Below are 21,427 nucleotides of genomic sequence, written 5' to 3'. Positions count from 1 at the left end.
AAATTTGCCGGTAGGATTTTCTTTAAGATGACACAAGTGAATAAATTATGTAGATATATTGATATTGTGTGTTATTGATTGCAAGAACTGATGACTACTAAGCATCCTTACGACTATCCTTCCCGTCCTTATCCATAGGTACGCCTGATACCACATTGCCTCCATCGATGATGTGCAGCTCGTTTATCGATGGTAGTTGCGGGCCTTTGTAATTCTTGCGCCCATCAAAAATCCATTGAAACGTTGCGATTAAGAAAAGAATTCCAAGCGCGGCAACGGCGTAATTCATGTTCGAGGGAGTCACTTGAGGCTCGGGAGGGAACAAGAACAAAACCGTTGTAATAATTGTCCACACAATCCCTATGATGTTGGCGATCCAGCCAAGAGTATTATGCATTTTGAAGGGCCGAGAATCTGGCAGCATTTTACGACGGCGCAAACAATTTATGCCGGGGGGGATGGCGTATGTGATTCCAATGGCGACCACGCTAGCTGAGACGATAGCATTGAATGCACTTGTTGATCCGAGAAAGATACAGCCCAGAACTATGATCCACGACGCTGTCCATATCAATGCATTAAGAGGAACATTGAGAGTTGGATGGACTTTAGCAAAGATGTGACTGAAGGGAAGACCCCGGTCGCGGGCAAAGGCGTAGCTCATTCGACTACTCGTCGTCATCAGAGCCGTCGACGTGAACACCATGCATATAACCGGGAACATGAGTAAGCAGATAGCCGCAGCTCTATTCCTTGTTGCCTGGTATAATATTGTAAGTAACGGCCCGGCAAGACTGTTATTGACCTCATCGATATCCGTTAATGTAAAGAGCAGACAAGACACGAATACAAATCCTGTAAATGTACCAATGCCAATCGCCGTTAACATAATTTTTGGTCCTTCAACCTTAGGATTCGGGATCTCCTCGATCATGTGGATGGTTGCATCGAAACCGGTAAGGGCAAAGGCACCTTGCAAGAGACCGATAAGCCATGCCAGCCCGTCGGGCCAGCCTGTGTTGTTGATCAAGGTTCCATACACAAACTCTCCGCTTTGATATGTCGGTGAAGCTGTGCCAAGGATGGTGATGCTGATGATGAAGAATCCAATTATAGACCAAGCAAAGGCAATCTTCCCGAAGATGGGCAACAGTCGCGTAGTAAATGCATTGATAACAAATGCCACTAGGGTAAAAGCAATATAGATAAGAAATTGTTGCCATGGCTTAGGCTCAAAGTTCGGAGACTCCAGGGCAATTATGTTCATGATGAGAGTACTTCCCAACAGTCCACCAGTCGCTGCCATGGCAACCCAAGCACCGACATTAATCCACCCAGTGACGAAGCTGATGCCACGACTGATACGTGGCCAACTAACCATGGCAGCCCAGTGATACTGCCCTCCAGCTGTCGGAAACGCGGACAAGAACTCGCCTAACGATGCAGCCAGACAGAGATTGCACACACCAGCTGTAACCAAGCCCCATATAACGGCACTTGGACCTCCACTGGGAAGGGCAAGATTAAGAGATGTAGACAGAGCAGTCCAACTGTTTAGACCCGCGAATGCAAGACCTATCATTGACGCCGTTGAGAAGTTTCGCTGCAACTCTTGCTCAACACCAAGCTCTTGCAGCTCCCCAGCGTCTTCCACCTGGCGTGTGATAGCGTCATCCCGTTGCCCAGCCATACCCATTGCTTTGGAGTTGGCTGACTCCAGGTTGAAGAAGAGTAATTCGATTGTCTATCACAAGCCCAACAAAATGAAAAGGAAATGAAGAAATGGTTGATTAAAGTCAACGAGTGGTACACGACCGATGTTGCTGACTTTAAATCATCTCTGATACTTAGTTCCGAGCATGATACACGCCGATCGCACATGGAATTTAAATATCTTTCGGTCCTTAGTCTCTGATAAACTGATTCACCACTTCATAAGACCCTTACTCCAACAAGCTAGCGTGGCGCCTACGGCGTTGCGCTCGGCGCCCAGGGCTGTGGAGATGCTAATCGTACAGACATGATTGAAAGAGGCGACAGCTAAGTGAGCGTGGCTTATCTTGATAACAATCTAGATCTCACTAGCTTGCTTTCAAGATTAGTTCAAAGATATTTCTCCAGGCAGATGGGGGATGTGGGATTGTTATAGGTCTATGTTTTCGACTGGATCCACCGTTGGCGCTCCCTTCAGACTCTGATTCGCAGCTATTCATGATTCGGCGCCCCCTCCACACCTGCCAACCATCTGACACTTCGCTCTGGTAGCACATTTCCCCCGCATTGGAGATCGAGTAGTACTGCATGGATTAGCAAGTATTGTTATTTATTCCAAATTGACTTCTCCGTAGTATTAATACTCACAGACGCCCTTTGAATAGCAATTCTTAGAAATACTGTGCTTCGTTCTGTATTTTGTCTTCGTAGCTGATAATCCGCAACCCAAAACACAGAAATCATCATTGAAACCTAGATGATGGCTCATCAATTTGTAGTTGATTCTCATATTTTGCATCGAAGCCTCAACTTTTGTAGCTGAAATGATGGTTGGTACAACTCTGGGCTGCGTGGCTATTATAGTAGATTACTTCCAAGATCTTCGAGCACTGTGCGATAAATATGACATCTTGGGTAAACTTTTGAGAGAATTAGTCGGCTCCCACCCTCTCTGGTGGAAGGTATTCGAGGGCGTGGCCTCTTCTAGGTCGTTAAATTTATTCTAGATAGTTCAGATCGTATACCGTTGCTGCAAGAGGCAAATTTTGCAACAAAGTTGTGAGCAGTGCGCTTGAACTGGACTTGAACAGTGTCGGGAACTTGGGTGTGATGAGGCAAGTATACATGGATCATGCCCTAATTTGCCCGCTGCATATTGGACAGAAGGCAAGTTGCGAGATGTTAGGAATGTCGTTGCTAGAATTATTGGAGATGGCAGTGTTGGATTTGGTGATTGGACCATTTGAATCTCTAAAGCACTTTCAGAGACTGGGGGCAGATTCGATGAAGAATAATGGTATGGTATGCCCATATAGACAGCAAAAGTTCTTAATATCTTATGTTTAATTCTTGCGGCATGCGTCTCTCCCATTAAAGAGTGTCTGTATTCGAGGATTGCCGACGGCGCTAAGATAAACATATGACCGTCACTGATTTAGCAGGAACAAATTCCAACTTGGTGTAAACCTTTCTACCGACGATTGTAAATTAGTACGGCTTCCTCGGAAATTATACTAAAATGAGATCACAGCTATAGAGATGGTTGGAGCGCGATAATTACAGGTGCTGTAGCTTTCAGGAGAGTGGTGGGATGGGCTATTTGGTTTACATAATCAGCAAGGTCCCCTGCAATTCACTTGTAATTCGCAGATACCGCCCACATCCCGTGAAAACGCAATGTAACTCAAGCTGTATTGAGGGGTAGATATAAAGCCCATGGCATAGCACTTTTACCTCGATGCTCCCTATCTTTCGCCTACCCTTGCATGTCAGAAGCGCTGGTACCAATAACGTAGCCACGCCAAGATGCGGATCGCCATCGCTTTTGTGTGTGGGCTGCTCAGTGCCTTGCAAATGGCACTCCCTGTTGCATCACAGTCAGCGAGCGAAACCCTGCTGAGTTTAAGCAACCAGGCTCTCGGGGCTCTCAACTACAATGATTCATACTCACCTAAGAGGTCCACTGGCTACTGCTCCCTATCTCAGGCCTATGCGCGGAAAGACTGGTGAGAATGTTTGACCCTTCCGTGAGAACACCTGCTAACGTAGATCCGTTAGGAAATTCTTGACCTCAGCGGAGAAAACAGCGTATATCACGGCTGTGAAATGCCTGATGAGCAAGCCGTCCAAGGCTGATTCTTCGTTCGCTCCTGGTTCTCGTACCCGTTATGATGACTTCGTGGCTGTCCATATCAACCAGACATTGAGCATTCACGGCACTGTAATATCACTTCATCCGTCCCTATTCCTGAGTGGCACACATTAATTCTTGCCTCTGGTTATAGGGAAACTTCTTGACTTGGCATCGCTATTACACCTGGGCCTACGAGAATGCACTGAGACAGGAGTGTGGTTATAAGGGCTCTCAGCCAGTAAGTTATTGTTTGGTATCTCTTCCTTATGAAAAGTCAAGGTAGCTGAGTTACCTGGCCATAGTACTGGAATTGGTTCGATGGCTCCAACTTTGCCAAGTCGCCCGTCTTCGATGGGAGCCCGACTAGTATGGGTGGTGATGGTGCATTCGTCGCCCATAATGGCTCTGTGTCTGGTATGAACAACATCTTCATTCCCTCTGGCAATGGAGGTGGCTGTGTCAAGGACGGACCCTTCGTGAAGTGAGTAGAATTCTTTCTTACCCCCCCTTTCCCTTCCCTTCTTCAGCTTACCGTGGAGGTATATTCGCACTACTATATACATATGAATATATAAACGTACGATTTTGCTTACGTCAAATAGCACCACCGTCAATCTTGGTCCGGTATCCCCTGGCATGGACGGCATGGCGGCTAGCCCGACCAGTCCTCTCGGCTACAATCCTCGATGCTTGAAGCGTGACTTTAGCAAGTATCCCGTTGACACTTGGATGACGCTCTCAAACCTGCTCAACATCACTACGGGATCCGCCTCAACTAGCATTCTCAAGTTCCAAAACGAGTTGCAGGGTCGTTTCGGCGATGGATTCTTAGGGATGCATGCTGCTGGGCACTTTACCATGGGTGGCGATGCTTCAGATCTCTTCTCCTCTCCCAATGACCCCATCTTCTTCCTACACCACTCCATGCTTGACCACCTCTATTGGATCTGGCAGGCTCTCCACCCCAACCAGGCTAACACCATCGCCGGAACTATTACCATCCTCAACACACCCCCTAGCCGTGATGCGTTAGTTACTGACCTGTTGAATATGGGCGTCAATGCCCCTGAGATCACCATTGCTGATGCGCTTAACACGCTGGGTGGAGAGCCTTTCTGCTACTACTACTTGTAGAGGGTTGTAAGCCCTGAAATTTATTAGAAGGCTTTTCAAGTTCAAACATAGCAGCTACACGTTTCAAATCCCCGTTATATTATTTCCTACATTTATAAGCTATAACGCGTATTCCCACTCCTTGCCAGGACCTGGCGTGGTAACCAGCCAATTCGGAGAGATTGATTGCACAGTCGACCCGGTCCGGAACCCAGGAACTAGTGTCTTTTTGCACTTTGGCTGTGACGGCTTCTTGCAGTTCTTTGACCCGGGTGACAAGCGATCTTTGATCCAGTCCATCCAAACATGCTGACTTGCTTGAATCAGCGGGAAATGGTTCGTCTGACCAAAGGTCATAAATTCCAGCTGTTCATTGTCAGGCGAGTTCTCAATTTGCGTACACGTCTCATCTACCACTTCCTCGATTTTCTCCGCCGGAATTGTTGAGTCTAGCTCCCCTACTAGTACTAGAAGAGGCCCTGCGAATCGTTTGCCTCCAACATTGGTCCTATTTGCGAACTCTTGCGCGATCGGATCCTCTGGCCAATCAAGACGGGCAAGCTCATCAAGCGTCAAATTACCATTCTGTAGGAGAGTGCTCTGCACATAGCTGTCGGTCGGCAAGCAACCCTGGACTTTCGCGACACCATTCTGCCAGACATCATAACTTGCAGCTGTTAGACCACTATAGTTGTAGGCCGGATAAACAGCGGTGACGCCCTCGATGATTTTGTTCTGAATACCGATTAACACTGCGTATGAAGGTGAAAGCGCACCCGCGGCGAGCTCGGCGAGCGCAGTTTTCATCCACGTAATTGGGCGAAGGCTGGGTGCGAATGAAACCGTGCCTCTGTACCCGGGTATAGGATCTTGGGCCTGGCGCTCAGCATAAGCCCATGAAACGCCTCCGCCTTGAGAATGACCGGCAACAACGAAAGAACCATCAGCCGGCAAGTTTTCGGGGAAAGCGGATCGTGCGGCGATGATGGCATTTGCCAAATCGTTGGCTTGCGCGGGAGAAGCAGTGTAGGCGTGTGGGATAGGAGTCCCATCTGGCAGCGAGCCGACACCCAGTCCAACGTAGTCTGGCGCAATCACAGCTATCCCTTGCATCGCAAGAGCGAAAGGCATCATGAAATGATACTGTAGAGCGCGGTAGTTTGACGGTCCACATGGCGCAAAAGTGCCAGAAGTGCCATGCGCCCACGCCACTGCTGAGAATCCAGAGCCCGCGGGCTTAGTATACGGCCAAAGGATGTAAGCAGATGCGGGCTGCACTGTCCCATTGAGATCAGTTGACGTGTAGATAATTCGCGACATGCTCAAGCTGGAGGGAACGACATAGTCTGACAGATCTGTGGCATACTCGACGGTGAGGATCGTTCCGGGAGAGAGATTTCGCGAGAAATTTGAGGGGACCTTGTAAAAGGTAAGGTTGGGGTCAGCAAATTGTGAATGCTCGAACGTGACAGCCGTTTGCGCAAGACCTTGACAAAACGCATCACAAGTGCTGGTCAATTCCGTTGCTAGAGCGGGCAGGAAAGCTTGCGCGGTCGCGCACAGAGTGAGTAATAGCTTCATTTTGCGCAAGCCGGAGACGAAGAAAGAAGATAAGCTGTTCAGTGCTCTGTGTGGCCATCATTGAGTCCTTGAATAGGATCCAACCCGTTGTATTTATAACTATGCCAGAGGCTGAACACTACCAAGGAGCGTATTAGATACAACAAATGTAAGCACATTACAAATAACGAAGACCACAAATGACTGCAATCGGAGAGATGAGAAATTGTGTCTCAGATCTTTCACAGTAATTAACTGTCATTATAGGTGGTCCCAAGAAGCCATAGCTCTTGGCGTTGTATTTGGATGGCGTATGGGAGGCGTATAGAAGACGTTTGTGCGAGCGACTGCGCTAGGGCGTATTCGAGGCGTATTCGAGGCGTATTGGAGTTATAAAGGATGTTCGTCTGCAGTGATTGTGGGTGAATCACGGCTGGCGGCTCACATTACACAGCCCAGTGCCGAACGACCCAGGGGCTATTATATTAAACTACCTCCCAGGTTTATGTAGTTAGTATCTTTATTCGCTACTACTCTTGCTCGGCAGCCAGCGACTAGGCTTCTCAGGTACGCCGCTCGCAATTGTACCAGCAAAAAGAAGCCTCTTAACATCATCGTTGGAAAGTCTATGCCTTCACATAATTCTTATTTGCTTGGCAAGAGACTACAATAGTCTGATGGATTGGATAGCAGCGCATGCTACTCCGATAAAGGCAGCGGTACAGAAGGGTGCAAATGACGGTTATGCGCGCTACGACGATTGCAAGAGTTAGAATATTTTTCAGAAGAGATTTTTTTTACTATTAACTTAGCTCCTAGTTTACGCTTGTAAAACGCCTTTCTGCAAAGACTTTAATCAGTAGTTTTTAGTCATATTTAGTGGTCAAGTCGTTACAGTCAGGGCGGCAATTAGACTGTAGTAGTGAGTAATAGCATGTTCTGCACTGGGCTGGATTGCGTAGCTAACTTGCGTTTCATCGCTGTTCTTTTTAGGCCACAGAACATCTGGCTCATTCCCAGATGGGCAACATACAATAACCTTGTATTTTAGTAAAATCCCCGGAGTAAAGCCGGAGGATTGGTTGCCTTGCTATATCATGGCATGAGATTAATCCTACAAATGTTCAAACTGGAAGGGCTGTTGTAGGGATTTAGAATGTTAAAACTTTTGCTAAAGCGCTTTCGGAGAAGCTAAGCCCGTAACAGGAAATCGGTCAATGTTTAATCAGATGCATAATGAATCCTTCTAGCTGCAGCATGGGTATTACATTGTAGAAGGATTCATCGTGGATATTTATGCCGATCTGCCTCCTTTGCTCAGGTATGGATAAGTAGCAAAATGTATAAATTCCAAGCTGAAGACTCGAAAAACTTTCCTCTTACTAAGAGCTACCATTATATCTCGGCATTTTTTTATAGCAAGCTATAGCCATGCTTGCTTCTAATCTTTTTCTCGGTGCATCAGCATCCTTCGGTGGTCGAAGTTGGTGCGGCATTCAAACTAACTCGTCAGAGTTCCTCTCCACAGTGGCTGCTTTACAAGCATCAGAAAAATCTTTCAGCGCGATTCATGCCCATCAGAACGCTCCTATAGCTAACATAACTATACCGGTTTATATGACTGCATTTGTCAACACGACAAACTCCCAAGATATCTTGAGCAACGATGATTTGAAGGCTCAGTTTGACGTTCTTGTCGAGAGCTACGCGCCCCTCGGTATTACCTTCACACTAAAGAACACGACTCGAGTCGTTAATGGCGACTACGCGATGGGATATGATTATTATAACTTCAATGGCATCAAAGCTCAGACTAGACAAGGTGGCTATGACACTCTCAACTTATATTTTGTAACCAATATGAATGCCACAGAGTGGGGATGGGGATCATGCACCTTACCTATCAGTAACATAACCAGTAACTCGATCCAGACCTACCTGGATGGATGCACGCTAGTGTCGTACACGGTTCCAGGAGGATCCAACGACGGGATAACCTACAAGGGACAGATCGCGGTCCATGAAGTCGGACATTGGCTTTCCCTTCTACACACCTTCGATGGTCTAAGCTGTGATGGACCTGGTGATTACATCGCAGATACTCCCCAAGAGTCTGTTAACCCATTGAATATCTGCCCTATTGGGCGTGATTCTTGCCCGGATGAGCCCGGCTTAGACCCGATCCACAATTTCATGGACTACACGGGTGAGGGGTGGTGAGTGAACTTCTGTTAGATCTTGATTTCACAATGTGGTCTTGCTAACGTCGGCGGAACAGCTGGTCTGAATTTACTCCCGGCCAAGGGGCCCGCATGGCTAACTGTTGGTGGACCATGCGAGCCCCGTATTCCTCGTAGGGAAGCACTGATAGGAAGAAAAGTTGTATGGGTCTGCTACAGGGATATGGGTTGGAGGACAAACATTTCTGTAGCTCTTATAGCACCTGAAACTGGCCCCATTAATTTGCAAAGGCTACAAGTTTGACTTAGTAAATTACAAGCAAGTACAGTCAATATATTTATGAATATAGTAAGATAGTATAGACCAGCATTAGTTGTTTTGACTTAAAATAACATCTGCTGCCTTTTCACTGACCATGTAGGTCGATACTGCTGTGAATGTCCCTGGAATTCTGGGGTAAACGGACGCATCTACTACTCTCAGCCCCTTGATACCTCGCACGCGGAAGCTCGAATCCAAAACGGCCATGGGATCACCGTCTGCTCCGATCGGACACGTTGAAGAAGCATGATGGCCCCATGCAGTATCCTTGGCATACATCTCAACATCGGTATCAGACTGAATAGTTGTCCCTGGCAGAATCTCATCCACATTAACAAGCTGTCTCTTGAAAGCGTCACGTGCAACGCCAATAGCTTCGCGGATGGTCACCAAATCAGCTGCGTAGTCGCCGCTTCCAGTATCAAAGTAGTTGTAGACGATTTCAGGAGTATCCAGAGGGTCAGCGGAGAGCAGCTTGACGTGTCCGGCGTTGTTGCGTGGGTGACTCTTGAGAATGGCCCAGGTGAAGATGTCGTGTTCAGAAGTGATGTTGTAACTATATCCGGGGAAGTAGCCGCGGAAGTTGACGGGTCCGCCAAAGATGAAGGCATCATATTGACTCGCCTCTGAAGATCTCATCAACATGGCTGCTGCGAAACCATTCGAGACATAGGTTCCTCGATCGCCAAGGATAGGGTGCTGCCAGCGGTCAAGGCAAGGATCGGGATCGGAAAACGTACAGCCCTCAAGGAACGTCCAGTCAGATGGGATACGGCCCTGAACAGCAACTTCATAGTGGTCCTGGAGATTAGTTCCTACACCAGGTAGATCCTTGATAACCTTGATACCAAACTTCTTGAGTTCGTCTGCTGGGCCGACACCGCTGAGCTTTAGAATTTGAGGAGAATTATACGTTCCACCCGCGACAATAACTTCCTTGGAGGCAATAACTGATCCATGAGTGCCTTTAGAAGAAGACTTTGATCGCGGACTAGCTTTGTAAAGGTACGCTCCGTCGAGGAACTCAACGCCTGTAGCGCGAGGTTCATCACCCGATTCATCAAAGACAACTTTTGTAACATGGCAGTTCGTCCTCACATCAAGAGGATATTTCTTAGTACCGTCCCAATTCTTGGCATCCCGGACAGCAACCACAAACTCTCGTGAACCGTATCTCTGTCCGTTGCCCACAGAAAGCGGAATCTGGAAATATCCACCGTCCTTATCGCGACTTTCCGAGTCTTCGTTGGCATCGCCAAGGAGGACATTAAGCAAATTCGGTAGCAATTTGGTGTAATTTCCTAGCGCAAAACTACCTCCGGTAATCATGCTGAGCAACTTGGGATCTTCCAGAGGAATCGTAAGCGGTGCGCGATCCGTGTCCAACCACCCATTGTATCCGTGACCCTTGGCAAGAGGCAGTAAGTACTTGTTGTTTTCCATCATTACGAAATACTTTCGCATGTTATCGGGGGACCAAGAATCGTCACCAGTCAGGGAAGCAATGAATTGGAAGTCTGAGCGATGCGGGTAAATTGCCACAAGCGCATTGTGGGCGGTACATCCACCGAGTGTTCCAGTACGAGGATACAGTGTTCCGAGCATCTTTGAACCAGTAGGAGGATTTAGCCCGGTGTATATATGTCCATCTGGCGTCTCATACGAAGTCTTGTAGTCCCGCGCTTGTCGAGTATCATCTGCATAGTGCCGCACAAAAAAATTCCAGGCAAGCTTCTCATCTTCTGATGATTTTGCAGAGTACGCGGGAACAGTGTAGTTCGGGTTGTTCCCCTGGTCGTCGCCGGCTTCAATGAGAAGTGTTTTGTGTCCGGCCAGGGCCAGTCGTGCGGCTAATGGGCCGCCGCCAGCTCCGGAACCAACAACAACGTATTCATAGCCGGTGAGGGTAACGGCGTTGACAGCAGACGTCAAGAAGGTGAAGCCTAGAAAGGCAGCTTGCCACAAGGAATGCATGGTAGTCTTTTCGTACTCAGCCCGACTGTGGAAGCCTGACCTCGATCCCGTCCACGAAACGGCTAACCATAGATACAAATACATGAACTGACAGCTGTCTGGCTAGTGGTATGCCGTTTAAAATTAAGCAGCTCCATCGCAAGCATGGTCTGTTATTTGTCGGTTTAAACGAGGGTGTCTAGATCGCTGGAAATCGTGCATCAGCTTAAACGGCAACTGTGGGTCTGCAATAACAAGTTCATCAGCAAATGCATGGAGGGAGTACTTGACCTAGCCAATCCGAGAGATGCAAGAAGCAATTTGTCTTGCAAGAATGGAGCTAACATCCGGGGGCCTTTGGAAGTAGGGTGGCCAATAACCCTAACTGGCGAAGCACCCTGTCTTGTCTTGTCGAGTTGCGCTCATCAGCATTTGAAATCTTCATACTATACCTACTACTATTTAGCTCGCTCCTCAGCTCACAAGAACTAGCGGATGATCAGTTTGCCGATCCCCCTAATTTTAAAGCGTCAAGCAATCATTTGCCCTGTTGCACTTCTTTCTCAACCCTCAACCTAGGTAGTTTAGGATGGCAAGCCTCGGCTGTCACCACCACACCCCAAAGATAGCTCATTCTGACGCCTATATCTCACTTTTGTCAACCAGTGGCTACCACTCTTGACTTGGGCGGCCTCTAGAGAAGTGATCTTCCGAAAGCAGGGGGCTGTAATTTCATTTCCTTTGCAACCTTACTAGTGCCAGGCAGCCGTGTGGGGTACCCTATTTAGCACGTCTTAAGGTCCTGCTGATTTTTTTGGCGGCCTTATCTAAAGTTTACCTATATAGATCCAGATCTGTTAGTAGAATTGAGTATAATTGGCAGATCATGTCAAGAAAAACCGGCCCTTAATAAAATACAAATGTTAGCTTCATTTAGCCAGGGACGCGATGTTTCTTCAGGAGTATATAATTAATCATTGATTCTTTCCATCCAATTCAGCTCGTCCCTCCAATTTGAGAGCCTTGATAAGATTCACTAACCTATAGCAGTAATAGGAACACAATTTGCTTGGATATACTGCAAGGCCTGCGCATTGCGAGATAAACAAGGCATTTTCATTTCAATTCTCTTTAAAAAGATATGATGTATATTCGGGGTTCCATCGAAAACGAGTATTATTAACATTAAACTCACTATTATCATGAATCAGCTTAAAGCATCGAGTTGATCACAGTGACGGCCAATCCGATACCAGCAACCATCCACATCTCGACACTCTCCGGCCGGCCAATAATACTGTTTGCTTTGCTTATGGTAGTAGCTGTGCTCGTCGTCGCCGTTGGCTTAGGACCACTCGAAGTTGCTTTTGAGCGAGTTGTTGCAGTAGAAGTTGCTGCAGTAGAAGTGGGGTCGAAGAACCAATCGTAGCGTGCGCCTCGTAGCAACCAGCGAATACCAAAGTGCTATTGAGCCATCCTGCTCCTCCAGGCGTATCAGCCATGGCTTTGTACCATCCAATAGGGCAGCTTCGGGCGAGAGACACAGCAGCTGAGCTATGTGCAGACCACCATGACGACGCTACACTGCCATAGGACGAATAGCTCGACAGGAGAGACGAGGGAGCAACAGTGGAAAAGCTGCACCAAAGCGATGACGCGGGAAATGGGCATTGTGGCAAACCAAAAACGTCTGTTTCAATGGGCTTGCAATCTTTTCGCAGCTCGTCGCCGTATGATTAAATTGCAGTCAACAGGGCTCCCGTGGGCTTTGGGACATCGAAGTATTGCGGCAGCATTTCAGTGACTGCTACATACTGACGAGACACGATAAAAATACAAGCAACAACGAGAATGCATTTAATATTATAAATAATACAGTTTAACTTGCTGCGATTATAATAATAGCATTTTGTATTAAGCTTTGCTTTTTAAAGCCTGGTATTGGTGAGCTAGAATTTTTTGTATATATCTTGAGATATCCATGGCGCTTTATCTGGTCAACAAGGCAGAAGGAAATTTTTAGACGTAGTGAAAATAAATATTAGGAAAGAAAGGCTTATATTGCTTTATAGTAAACAAATTAGATATGCAATGTTTCTCTTCCAAACAAGGCTTAACTTGTAATACTACAGTTTGCTAATCTTTTAAAAAATACAATCACAGCTGGTCTTTAAAATAAATATTTATACATAACTTATAGATAAAGCAGGCAGAAATGACATGAAACACCTGACATTCGGAGTAACACTGAGATTATTAATATTACCCTAGCAAAGAGTGCGGGATAAAAAAAAAACCTGCTTTCGCACCTTCGAAGAAATGATTACAACCTTAAGTATTGGGTTGTAACGGGCCCGCTTATTATTAATTTATACAATAATTTAATATAAAATAAATAGCATAGTAATAATAAACTCGCTGTACTTGGTTAAATAACTACCCCTCTTCTTTGTATTTATTAGATATAGGGTTCCTTGAAACAGTATCGAAACTACCTCCAAGAACAAACACCAAACCCCGAAATTCTCAGCGCCTTTAATTATCCTTTATTTCGCTTACACGCTGTCACCATGTCTGACTCTGCACTGGGCATCGATGCCTTGGTTGTGAGATGCGGCTTTGGTGGAATAAACGCTGCATATAGGCTGATAAAGCGAGGCCTTTCGGTGCGTTGTATCGATATGGCGGGAAATATTGGCGGTACCTGGTACTGGAACAAGTATCCCGGTGCCATGAGTGACACAGAAAGTTATCTCTATCGATATTCGTGGGACAAGGAAGACCTGCAATCCTATGCATGGAACCATCGATACCTGTCCCAACCAGATATTCTAGCTTATTTGGGACATGTCGCTGACAAGCATCAGTTGCGGTCCCTCATGGATTTCGGCGTTGAGATGAAGTCGGCCAGATGAGACGACAGAGTTCACAGATGGATCGTTGTTTGCTCAAATGACCAGACTTTCAAGGCACGGTATCTTATCAACTGCCTCGGGGTGCTATCTCAGCCACATTATCCAGATTTTCACGGCATATGCTCATTCTCCGGTTCAATTGTTCACTCGTCAAGGTGGCCTGATAATCTGGTCTTGCAGGGCAAAAAAGTTGGAATTGTCGGTAACGGTTCGACCGGGGTGCAGATTATGACGGCGACGGAACCACTGGTTGGAGAGCTGATATCCTTTCAACGCCATCCTCAATACTCCGTACCCAGCGGCCAAGGACCAATATCAAAGACTCAGCGAGCAAATATTAACAGAGATTATGAAAGTTCTTGGAACCGCGTGTGGAACTCATCCATCGGCCTTGGTATCATTGAGTCCGATCGAAAGACCATGGACGCTGACGAGGTGGAGAGATATGCTGCCTTCCAAGAAGCTTGGGACGCTGGTAACGGGTTTCAATTCATGTTTGGTACGTTTGGAGACTTGGCAATCGACAAAACAGCCAACGAAGAAGCGTGCAAGTTTTTGCGTCGCAAGATTGACCAAATCGTAACCGATCCACGCAAGGCTGGCATTCTCAAGCCGAAAGAGCCATACGCCCGGCGTCCCATATGTGATTCGGGCTACTACCAAATTTTCAACCGTTCCAATGTTGATGTTGTTGATTTGCTAGTCAACCCCATCACAGAGATTATCCCATCCGGCGTGGAACTGTCGGACGGAACGAAACACGATCTGGACATCCTGATATTCGCTACAGGGTTTGACGCAGTCGATGGAAGCTACAAACGCGTCTGGGTCACAGGGCGTCACGGGAATTCCCTAAGCCAGCACTGGGCAGACGGTCCAACAACGTACGCAGCCGTGTCTTGCGCCGGATTTCCCAACATGTTCCTCGTAGGTGGGCCACAAGGTCCGTTTGCCAATTTCCCTCCGGTGATCGAGTCAGAATTGGATCTGATTATGGCGTGCGTGGAAGCCTCTGAGTCTGCTATTGATCATCATTCGGATGGTTTAGGAGGAGCTGCTTGTGCAATCGAAGCGTTGCCTGGAGCAGAGGCGACGTGGTCCGCATTGTGCACTGACATGGCTAAGTCGACACTGTTTTGGAACGTGTCAAGCTGGATTTTCGGTACCAATGTAGACAAGAAAGATCCACGGGCAAAGTTTTATTTGGGAGGGCTGGCTTCGTACAGAGAGTATGTGAAGAAGATTATCGCCAACAATATGGAAGGGTTCGTGACGACAGTGCTTGACGTCGCAAATGATAATAAGGCGAACTAGTATGGGATACCACTCTTGAGCACGAGCTATTCCAGGCTCTGGCGCACTTTGGCGGCAGCTTTTGAGGTCCGTGGAAGTTGGTTAAGTGCTCGGAGTAGCATAGATTAAATGTTGGTATGGACTAGGCGAATGATGTTTTGCTCCTTGAATTTGCGGTGGATAGCTATACTGCAACTCATGCGACTATCACTCCAGGCCACTCAAGTTAACATACAGGCACTACCTCACCGTCGATGTTCTGCTTTGCGGCGGCACAATTCACTATGCAGCTTGGGTCCCTTTCCGCCCCTATCAAAAGCGTGCACTGATAATGGCCATGTCACTAAACAGCGGCCAACCAACCCTATTCATTGATCGAGCTCGAGATGTATGCTGTATGATTGATCCCCAGAATACCAATGATACTGCCTACAGAACTGAAAATAGCGTCTAGGATTAGGCGTTGGTTGGACCGTAAATACTAGTCGACACAACCCCCCCCCCCCCCGCTTGCCACGTCTACATAAAGGCCGAGATCTTCCGCCATTCTGGCCTCTGCAGCTGTCTCAACAATATCTCATCCATCAAAAACAATACCATCAAAATCCAAGTTCTTAGAGTCCAAAATGTACTCAACTGCTAGACTTTTGTATGCCATTATGATTGCTTCAAGCATTCTTGCCAGGGCCTCCCCAGTCGACGGAGATGCCCAGTCGATGGAGGTGCCCAATATAGCTCACAAGCCATGACACATTCAGTGTTATTAGCCAATATACTATCAATTCCCTCTTTTACAGAATACAGAGTTGGTGTTAAGAGAGTGTTGACGTGTTTCAATTCGACAACCGGTGGTTTTTGATCTGGGCCTTGATTGCATGAAATATTTATATATACGCTATGAATTTTAAACTAGAGCTCTTACATATTATTTAAAAACTACATAAGAATTATAATCTACCGGTACTATCCAATCCGCTTATTGTACTATTAGCTATAATATAGTTTTTTTTTTTTTTTTTTTTTTTTTTTAAAAAAAAAGTAAAGGTATTAAAGGCTTTGCAATGGGTGCAGCACTGGGTTTATGTTATTAGTCAGGTAAATATGTAATCTTATCATGCAGCTAGTTAATGGTAATAAAAGGGATTTCTATATTTCAATTTAACTGTATTGTAAATGCTGCAACAACTAATTATCTAAGTTATCTAGATGAATGTAGTGAACCTACATATCTAATTATATATTCTAGATCGTCGCGGATCGATGCTGATTTACATGGATCCGCTGTCCTACTCCATGGGAATCATTGTCGATTCCATCGACCAAATGCTGATCGGTGCATCGGTCTTGTATTTATCCGGGAACACCTGTAAGCTTATGGTCGTGACCTTGAATTGGGTTGTGACGCTGTTGGGGTTTGCCTAAATTATTTTAGCAATTTACATTGGCAAATATTTTAGATTCATTTGTTTTTATGAAACTAAAGGTTACACATATATGCCTATAATGTCTCGACAAGCAACGTCTACAGTATTGCCTAAGTGGAGGCCTGGGACCCTCGATATCCACCACATTGACACCGGGTGCGGCAATGCCACTCTGATCGTTGGGCCAGATGGGACAACTATTGTAATTGATTGTGGGACTTCCAAGGATAGTTCTGTGGGACAGGACAGCTCGCGCCGACCCGGCGAGCTGGTGGCGCACTATGCTTTGCGCAACAGCACCAGCACGACACTGGATTATCTTATCGCCACGCATGTACACCCGGACCACGTCGGCGATGTTCATTCTGACAAAACGGCGATGGGTAACGGCTTCCAAATGACTGGGCTCAGCGACGTTGATCACCAGATGCCGGCGAGGGTTGTGATCGATCGCGCCTATCCCAATTACGGCTTACGACCACCACTGTCAGCCCCATTCACCAACAACTATCTGGCCTGGCTCGATGCTAGGCGGCAGGAAGGGCGTGAGGTCGCCAGCATCGACGTCGGTTCGAAGAGCCAGATCAAGTTGCGATCACCTGAAGACCACCCCACATTCTCCATCCGGACGCTCGCCGCGAACGGCTTGGTCTGGACCGGCAACGCGCAAGAGAGTCGCCCACTTTTCCCAGATCTCAGCACACTGCCACCTGAAGCGCTGCCAGAAGAGAACAAGTGTTCAATGGCATTTCTCTTGTCTTATGGCCCCTTCCGTTACTATACTGGTGGGGATCTTACCTGCGACACTTATGACGGCCGTTATCCCTGGATGGACGTCGAAACAGCCGTGGCGGAGGCCGCAGGCAAAGTTGATGTCGCCGTTGCTAACCACCATGGCTATTTCGATGCCTGTGGACCAGGCTTTGTTACCCTGCTTGATGCCGCGACCTATATTATTCCCGCCTGGCATGTCACCCATCCGGGAATGGCCCAGCTCCAGCGCATGCTTGGGGCTTGGCCAGGCGTGAGGAGACGCAACGTCTTTGCTACCAGAATGCTGCCGGAGAATTGTCTTCTTAACAGTCGTTTCACTTCTGAGATGTGTAGTCATCAGGGTCATGTTGTAGTTCGTGTAGCGCCAGGCGGGGGCAGCTATAAAACTTTCGTACTTGATAGTAATAACGAACAGGACTATGTGACTGCTGAATTTGGCCCTTATTTTTGTAGCTAACGTATTGCAATTTGATTTTGATAGTCACCTATATACAGGGTAAATAACCTAATAAATCCACCTGAGAAATGCCTTTGTTTTATCTATACACTCTATCAGAACGACTAAATCATAATGCAGATGGATACGTCCTGTTATAGATATTTGCTGGGATAATGATGTCCTTATGTACCTGTCGCCGGGACATAGGAACAGAAAGACGGCTATTCGACGCCTTGTTTGGCCCTCACTTACTATATTTAAAGTAAAGAAGGATAGATATCGGTTAGAACGCAGCGTCCGCCTTAACATAACGCTCCAGCAATGCCTTGGTAACCGACACAGACGTGGCCACGGCAAAATCTTGCCACTTCTTGTTCTTATGACTATCCGCATAGTCACACACGGCGGCTTTGACTACAACACAACACAAGGCATCCCAAATAGTCCCGCTCTCTATCATAAGTACTAGAATCCAATGCTGATTGGCAACTACGTCGCGGTTATCACCAAACTTGGGCACCGTATCTCCGGAACCAACACACCTGAGGAATATTGAAAGGGTTGTATTTCCTTCACGCCGTCTATTCTTTCTATTTATTGGATTTGCCCCAGCCGCTCCCCTCTTACAAGGTATTTCTCTTCTCAGCCGAGTTCGTCGCATAAAAGATTGCGGGAACTTTCACACACCGCGTGTGAGCCCTGACGGCAGTTGGTGCATCAAATACACTGAGCTAGGTGGTGGTGCTTGTAGCGATAACTCATCTGAAAGATTCGATCACTGGCTGCCCCGGGATACTATAGGGTTATCACTTTAAAAAAAAAAAAAAGTCTTATACTACTCTATGGACAGTGGTTTGTTACAGTAAAACGCAAGTGGAAGGCATAGAAGCACCATACCGCAAGACACTCAAAATGGAGCGGGTAATATTTCAAGGCTTCCAAGGAGATTGTGCCCGGTTTGTAGTCAGTAGCATACCGCCGTCTTGGGTAACTAAGATAGGATCCTCCAGTCTTATACCAAAGCCCACTTTCTTTCCGAGCAGAGCTGCCTCTTCAGTAGTGACATAAATACCCTAATTCCATTAGTTGTCAGCAAGTTTAACAATAGAAAAGATAATGGAATTTTTCTCGATGTGTAGACCATACCGGCTCATTTGTAGCCACTTCACCCAGTTTCAACTTTTGGCCATTGGCGCCGTTCAGATATGGCGGCTCGTGTCCTTCCAAGCCAAGTCCGTGTCCCAATCGGTGGGTGTAGTACTGGCCATACCCCGCACGCTCTACGACATCGCGAGAGGCACGGTCAATTGCCGAGCACGTTTCATCTGCATTCATGCGCGATAAACCAGCTGACTGCGCCTCCCGTACTATTTGCCAAACGGCCATGAGGTGGTCACTAACAGTGGCTCCGGTTGGTAGGATTGTGCGCGTTACATCACTGCAGTACCCATGAAGTTCCGAGCCGATGTCAATAAGGACAAATTCACCTCCCTGTAGTGTTCGTCCAGTGTCACCGCCATGTGGTAGCGCCGCCTGATCACCAAACAGCACCAGTGCCCAAAATCCATAACCGACCCCAGCACGCATGAATAATGCTTGAGAGGCGTCGATAACTTCTTCTTGACTCATACCAATTCGGATGCACTTTTGCAGGGACTGAACCAGAGCAAGCGTGAACGAGTTGATCCCTTTCAGTAGAGCAATCTCGTCCACCGACTTAATGGATCGGAGAGACTGGATGGTCTCTGACATAGGCACTACTTCAATTCCAGCCTCTTGCAGACCGTTTGCAATCATGAACCGCGCATGCTCATCAATCATAACTTTGTTGTAGCCCGTGACTCGAGCGAATGCTTCATACGGCGACTCTTCTTCGATCCAAGCAATTGTTCTTTTGTTATCGAAAACCATGTCGAGCTTTGCAATACGGCCAGCTTCAAACTTGGGCACTAGAGTTGTAAACTGGCCATTTTTGTCAATGATCATTAGAAAAGGACGCTCTGATAGGTGAAAGCTTGAAGTAATGTTTGCATAATAGGATGTTGAAGCCGATGGTTCGGCAATGAAAGCGTCGACCCCAGCGGCGTCCAGTTCGAGTGCTAGTGCCTTCTGACGCCCAAGAAACTCGGATCGGTGAATCGGCGCAACAGATAGCAGAGGTAGATGCGGCTCGAGGTGGTTCCAAGCACAGGCTTCCAACGGCAACGTCAAACTAGACTCGGAACTGCGTGAATGGTATGTCAAGACTATCAGGGCCAGCAAGACGCAAGACTGTCCAATCGGGAACAAAACCTTCCAGAAGATGCTGTTACGGATTGATCGGGGGGCATATACCCCCTTTTTAACTTCAGCCACCTCCGAAGAGAGCAAATATTGCTTCTCTGCATCACTTCCAACTGGCATCTTGATGTGTCCGCGCAGTTTAACGTCGGCGTGATTGGTGAAGTAGGTAGGTACACTAGTTCCAAGTCAGAGGGCGGTGTAAAATAACGACATCCCCATTAGCTTAAAACTCCGGCCCAATTGACAAAGTAGGGATGGGCAGCGCACTGTGTAGAGAAATAAGCGAAAACTGTCCATTCTAACTCCGCGTCAGTAATTTATTCTCTAGGCATTCAAATCCATTAGAGAAATCGCCTGGCTACTTTCTCTAACAAAAAAAATATTCCAATGGTTATCTGCATTAGCAGTAACAGAGTGTATCTTCCATTTCCAACTGGCACCGTGTCATATTCTTAAACTATCTGGGCAGATAGCAACTTCAATCTCCCTTAACAGGAAGCCGGTTGTTATTCGCACTAACAATTACTTACAGTTGGATTTAACAAAAGTAGTAGGGATGTAATCACATATTATAGAAGTAAACTTAATTATAATTTATAAGACAGTACACACTTTAGCAAAACTGAAAGTATATCAATAGAATTTATGTAATTCGAACCGCCCAGATGAGACCCTTTTAATCTTGGCTTTTGTTACAGCAATTTATAGTATCCGCAGAACGACTGGATACGTAAAGGAAAAAGTTCACAAATAGCCGTCACCTTGTCACTAAACTAACTAAGAAAATCCGCGACGCCTTTTCGGTTTTTACGGTGCCCCCGCCAGGACTGCAGGACAAAGGTGGAACTTGATCAAATGGCCTCGGCCACTAATGCAGCTGGCTTACTTACGCTAAATTCAACTCTGTTTAGTGTCGGAAATGCTATCCATAAGCTATTTTCTATGTTACTTAATAATAGCCTATAAATTAACTAACTCGTTTGGGTGGTCGGCAAATGGACATGATGTTCATGGCGACCTTTAGAGTTAGCTTTTTTAGTAATTGGAAATGGCCTTGCTTGATGGTATACCTCAATTATACGTCTAAAAGCATTGCTTAAGAAAGGCATTATTTTCAACAACCTCAGCTACGACTCCCCAGCCATCCCCCTGTTATAATGCCTGTTTTGTATCTATTCTGAACTAATATGCCAGGATGTATTGTATTATAAGTAGATTGTAGTTTACATGGTAAGAGGGTGGAATTTTGGAGGGGCACCGTTCAGGGCTATTATAATTTGCTTTCCCTCTGTCATCAGAGGCCACATTTGTGGGGAGTAAGCCA

At 46.7% G+C, this 21,427-nt stretch overlaps 9 protein-coding genes across 9 annotated transcripts; 4 read left to right on the top strand and 5 right to left on the bottom strand.

The window, feature by feature from the left end:
- Positions 1 to 70: 70 nt before the first annotated feature.
- GGI43DRAFT_407706 (amino acid/polyamine transporter I) lies at positions 71 to 2,166 on the bottom strand. Its single transcript, XM_083206265.1, has one exon. It carries the CDS (start codon positions 1,694 to 1,696, stop codon positions 98 to 100), a length of 1,599 nt encoding a protein of 532 aa, XP_083059390.1. The 5' UTR covers positions 1,697 to 2,166; the 3' UTR covers positions 71 to 97.
- A 1,245-nt stretch (positions 2,167 to 3,411) lies between these two features.
- On the top strand, positions 3,412 to 5,031 carry GGI43DRAFT_77679 (tyrosinase family protein). Its single transcript, XM_083210291.1, has 5 exons — positions 3,412 to 3,719; positions 3,772 to 3,934; positions 3,999 to 4,085; positions 4,150 to 4,328; positions 4,450 to 5,031. The coding sequence occupies exons 1-5, from the start codon at positions 3,520 to 3,522 to the stop codon at positions 4,979 to 4,981; spliced, it is 1,161 nt and encodes a 386-aa protein (XP_083059389.1). The 5' UTR covers positions 3,412 to 3,519; the 3' UTR covers positions 4,982 to 5,031.
- Positions 5,032 to 5,080: 49 nt separating this feature from the next.
- On the bottom strand, positions 5,081 to 6,541 carry GGI43DRAFT_423508 (Alpha/Beta hydrolase protein; the record flags this gene model as incomplete). The annotated part of the gene is made up of 1 exon (XM_083208251.1): positions 5,081 to 6,541. The coding sequence occupies one exon, from the start codon at positions 6,539 to 6,541 to the stop codon at positions 5,081 to 5,083; it is 1,461 nt and encodes a 486-aa protein (XP_083059388.1).
- Positions 6,542 to 7,667: 1,126 nt separating this feature from the next.
- GGI43DRAFT_77659 (zinc metalloprotease) lies at positions 7,668 to 8,974 on the top strand. The gene is made up of 2 exons (XM_083210289.1): positions 7,668 to 8,736; positions 8,799 to 8,974. The coding sequence occupies exons 1-2, from the start codon at positions 7,952 to 7,954 to the stop codon at positions 8,875 to 8,877; spliced, it is 864 nt and encodes a 287-aa protein (XP_083059387.1). The 5' UTR covers positions 7,668 to 7,951; the 3' UTR covers positions 8,878 to 8,974.
- Positions 8,975 to 9,070: 96 nt separating this feature from the next.
- GGI43DRAFT_384734 (GMC family oxidoreductase) lies at positions 9,071 to 10,996 on the bottom strand (the record flags this gene model as incomplete). The annotated part of the gene is made up of 1 exon (XM_083203557.1): positions 9,071 to 10,996. The coding sequence occupies one exon, from the start codon at positions 10,994 to 10,996 to the stop codon at positions 9,071 to 9,073; it is 1,926 nt and encodes a 641-aa protein (XP_083059386.1).
- Positions 10,997 to 13,545: 2,549 nt separating this feature from the next.
- Positions 13,546 to 15,204, top strand: GGI43DRAFT_423506 (cycloalkanone monooxygenase; the record flags this gene model as incomplete). Its single annotated transcript, XM_083208250.1, has 2 exons — positions 13,546 to 13,877; positions 13,908 to 15,204. 2 exons carry the CDS (start codon positions 13,546 to 13,548, stop codon positions 15,202 to 15,204), a joined length of 1,629 nt encoding a protein of 542 aa, XP_083059385.1.
- A 1,396-nt stretch (positions 15,205 to 16,600) lies between these two features.
- Positions 16,601 to 17,970, top strand: GGI43DRAFT_77643 (ComEC/Rec2 family competence protein). Its single transcript, XM_083210288.1, has one exon. It carries the CDS (start codon positions 16,678 to 16,680, stop codon positions 17,836 to 17,838), a length of 1,161 nt encoding a protein of 386 aa, XP_083059384.1. The 5' UTR covers positions 16,601 to 16,677; the 3' UTR covers positions 17,839 to 17,970.
- On the bottom strand, positions 17,971 to 18,615 carry GGI43DRAFT_77642 (uncharacterized protein). Its single transcript, XM_083210287.1, has one exon. It carries the CDS (start codon positions 18,479 to 18,481, stop codon positions 18,104 to 18,106), a length of 378 nt encoding a protein of 125 aa, XP_083059383.1. The 5' UTR covers positions 18,482 to 18,615; the 3' UTR covers positions 17,971 to 18,103.
- A 134-nt stretch (positions 18,616 to 18,749) lies between these two features.
- Positions 18,750 to 20,223, bottom strand: GGI43DRAFT_423504 (M24 family metallopeptidase; the record flags this gene model as incomplete). Its single annotated transcript, XM_083208249.1, has 2 exons — positions 18,750 to 18,893; positions 18,967 to 20,223. 2 exons carry the CDS (start codon positions 20,221 to 20,223, stop codon positions 18,750 to 18,752), a joined length of 1,401 nt encoding a protein of 466 aa, XP_083059382.1.
- Positions 20,224 to 21,427: the final 1,204 nt, after the last annotated feature.

Source organism: Trichoderma evansii (assembly GCF_050947405.1).
Source record: "Trichoderma evansii strain SZMC 28006 chromosome Unknown GGI43scaffold_13, whole genome shotgun sequence".
In the NCBI taxonomy this organism is placed as follows: domain Eukaryota; kingdom Fungi; phylum Ascomycota; class Sordariomycetes; order Hypocreales; family Hypocreaceae; genus Trichoderma; species Trichoderma evansii.
Note: the sequence above shows the minus strand (reverse complement) of the source record. Positions and strands in the feature narration are given on the sequence as shown.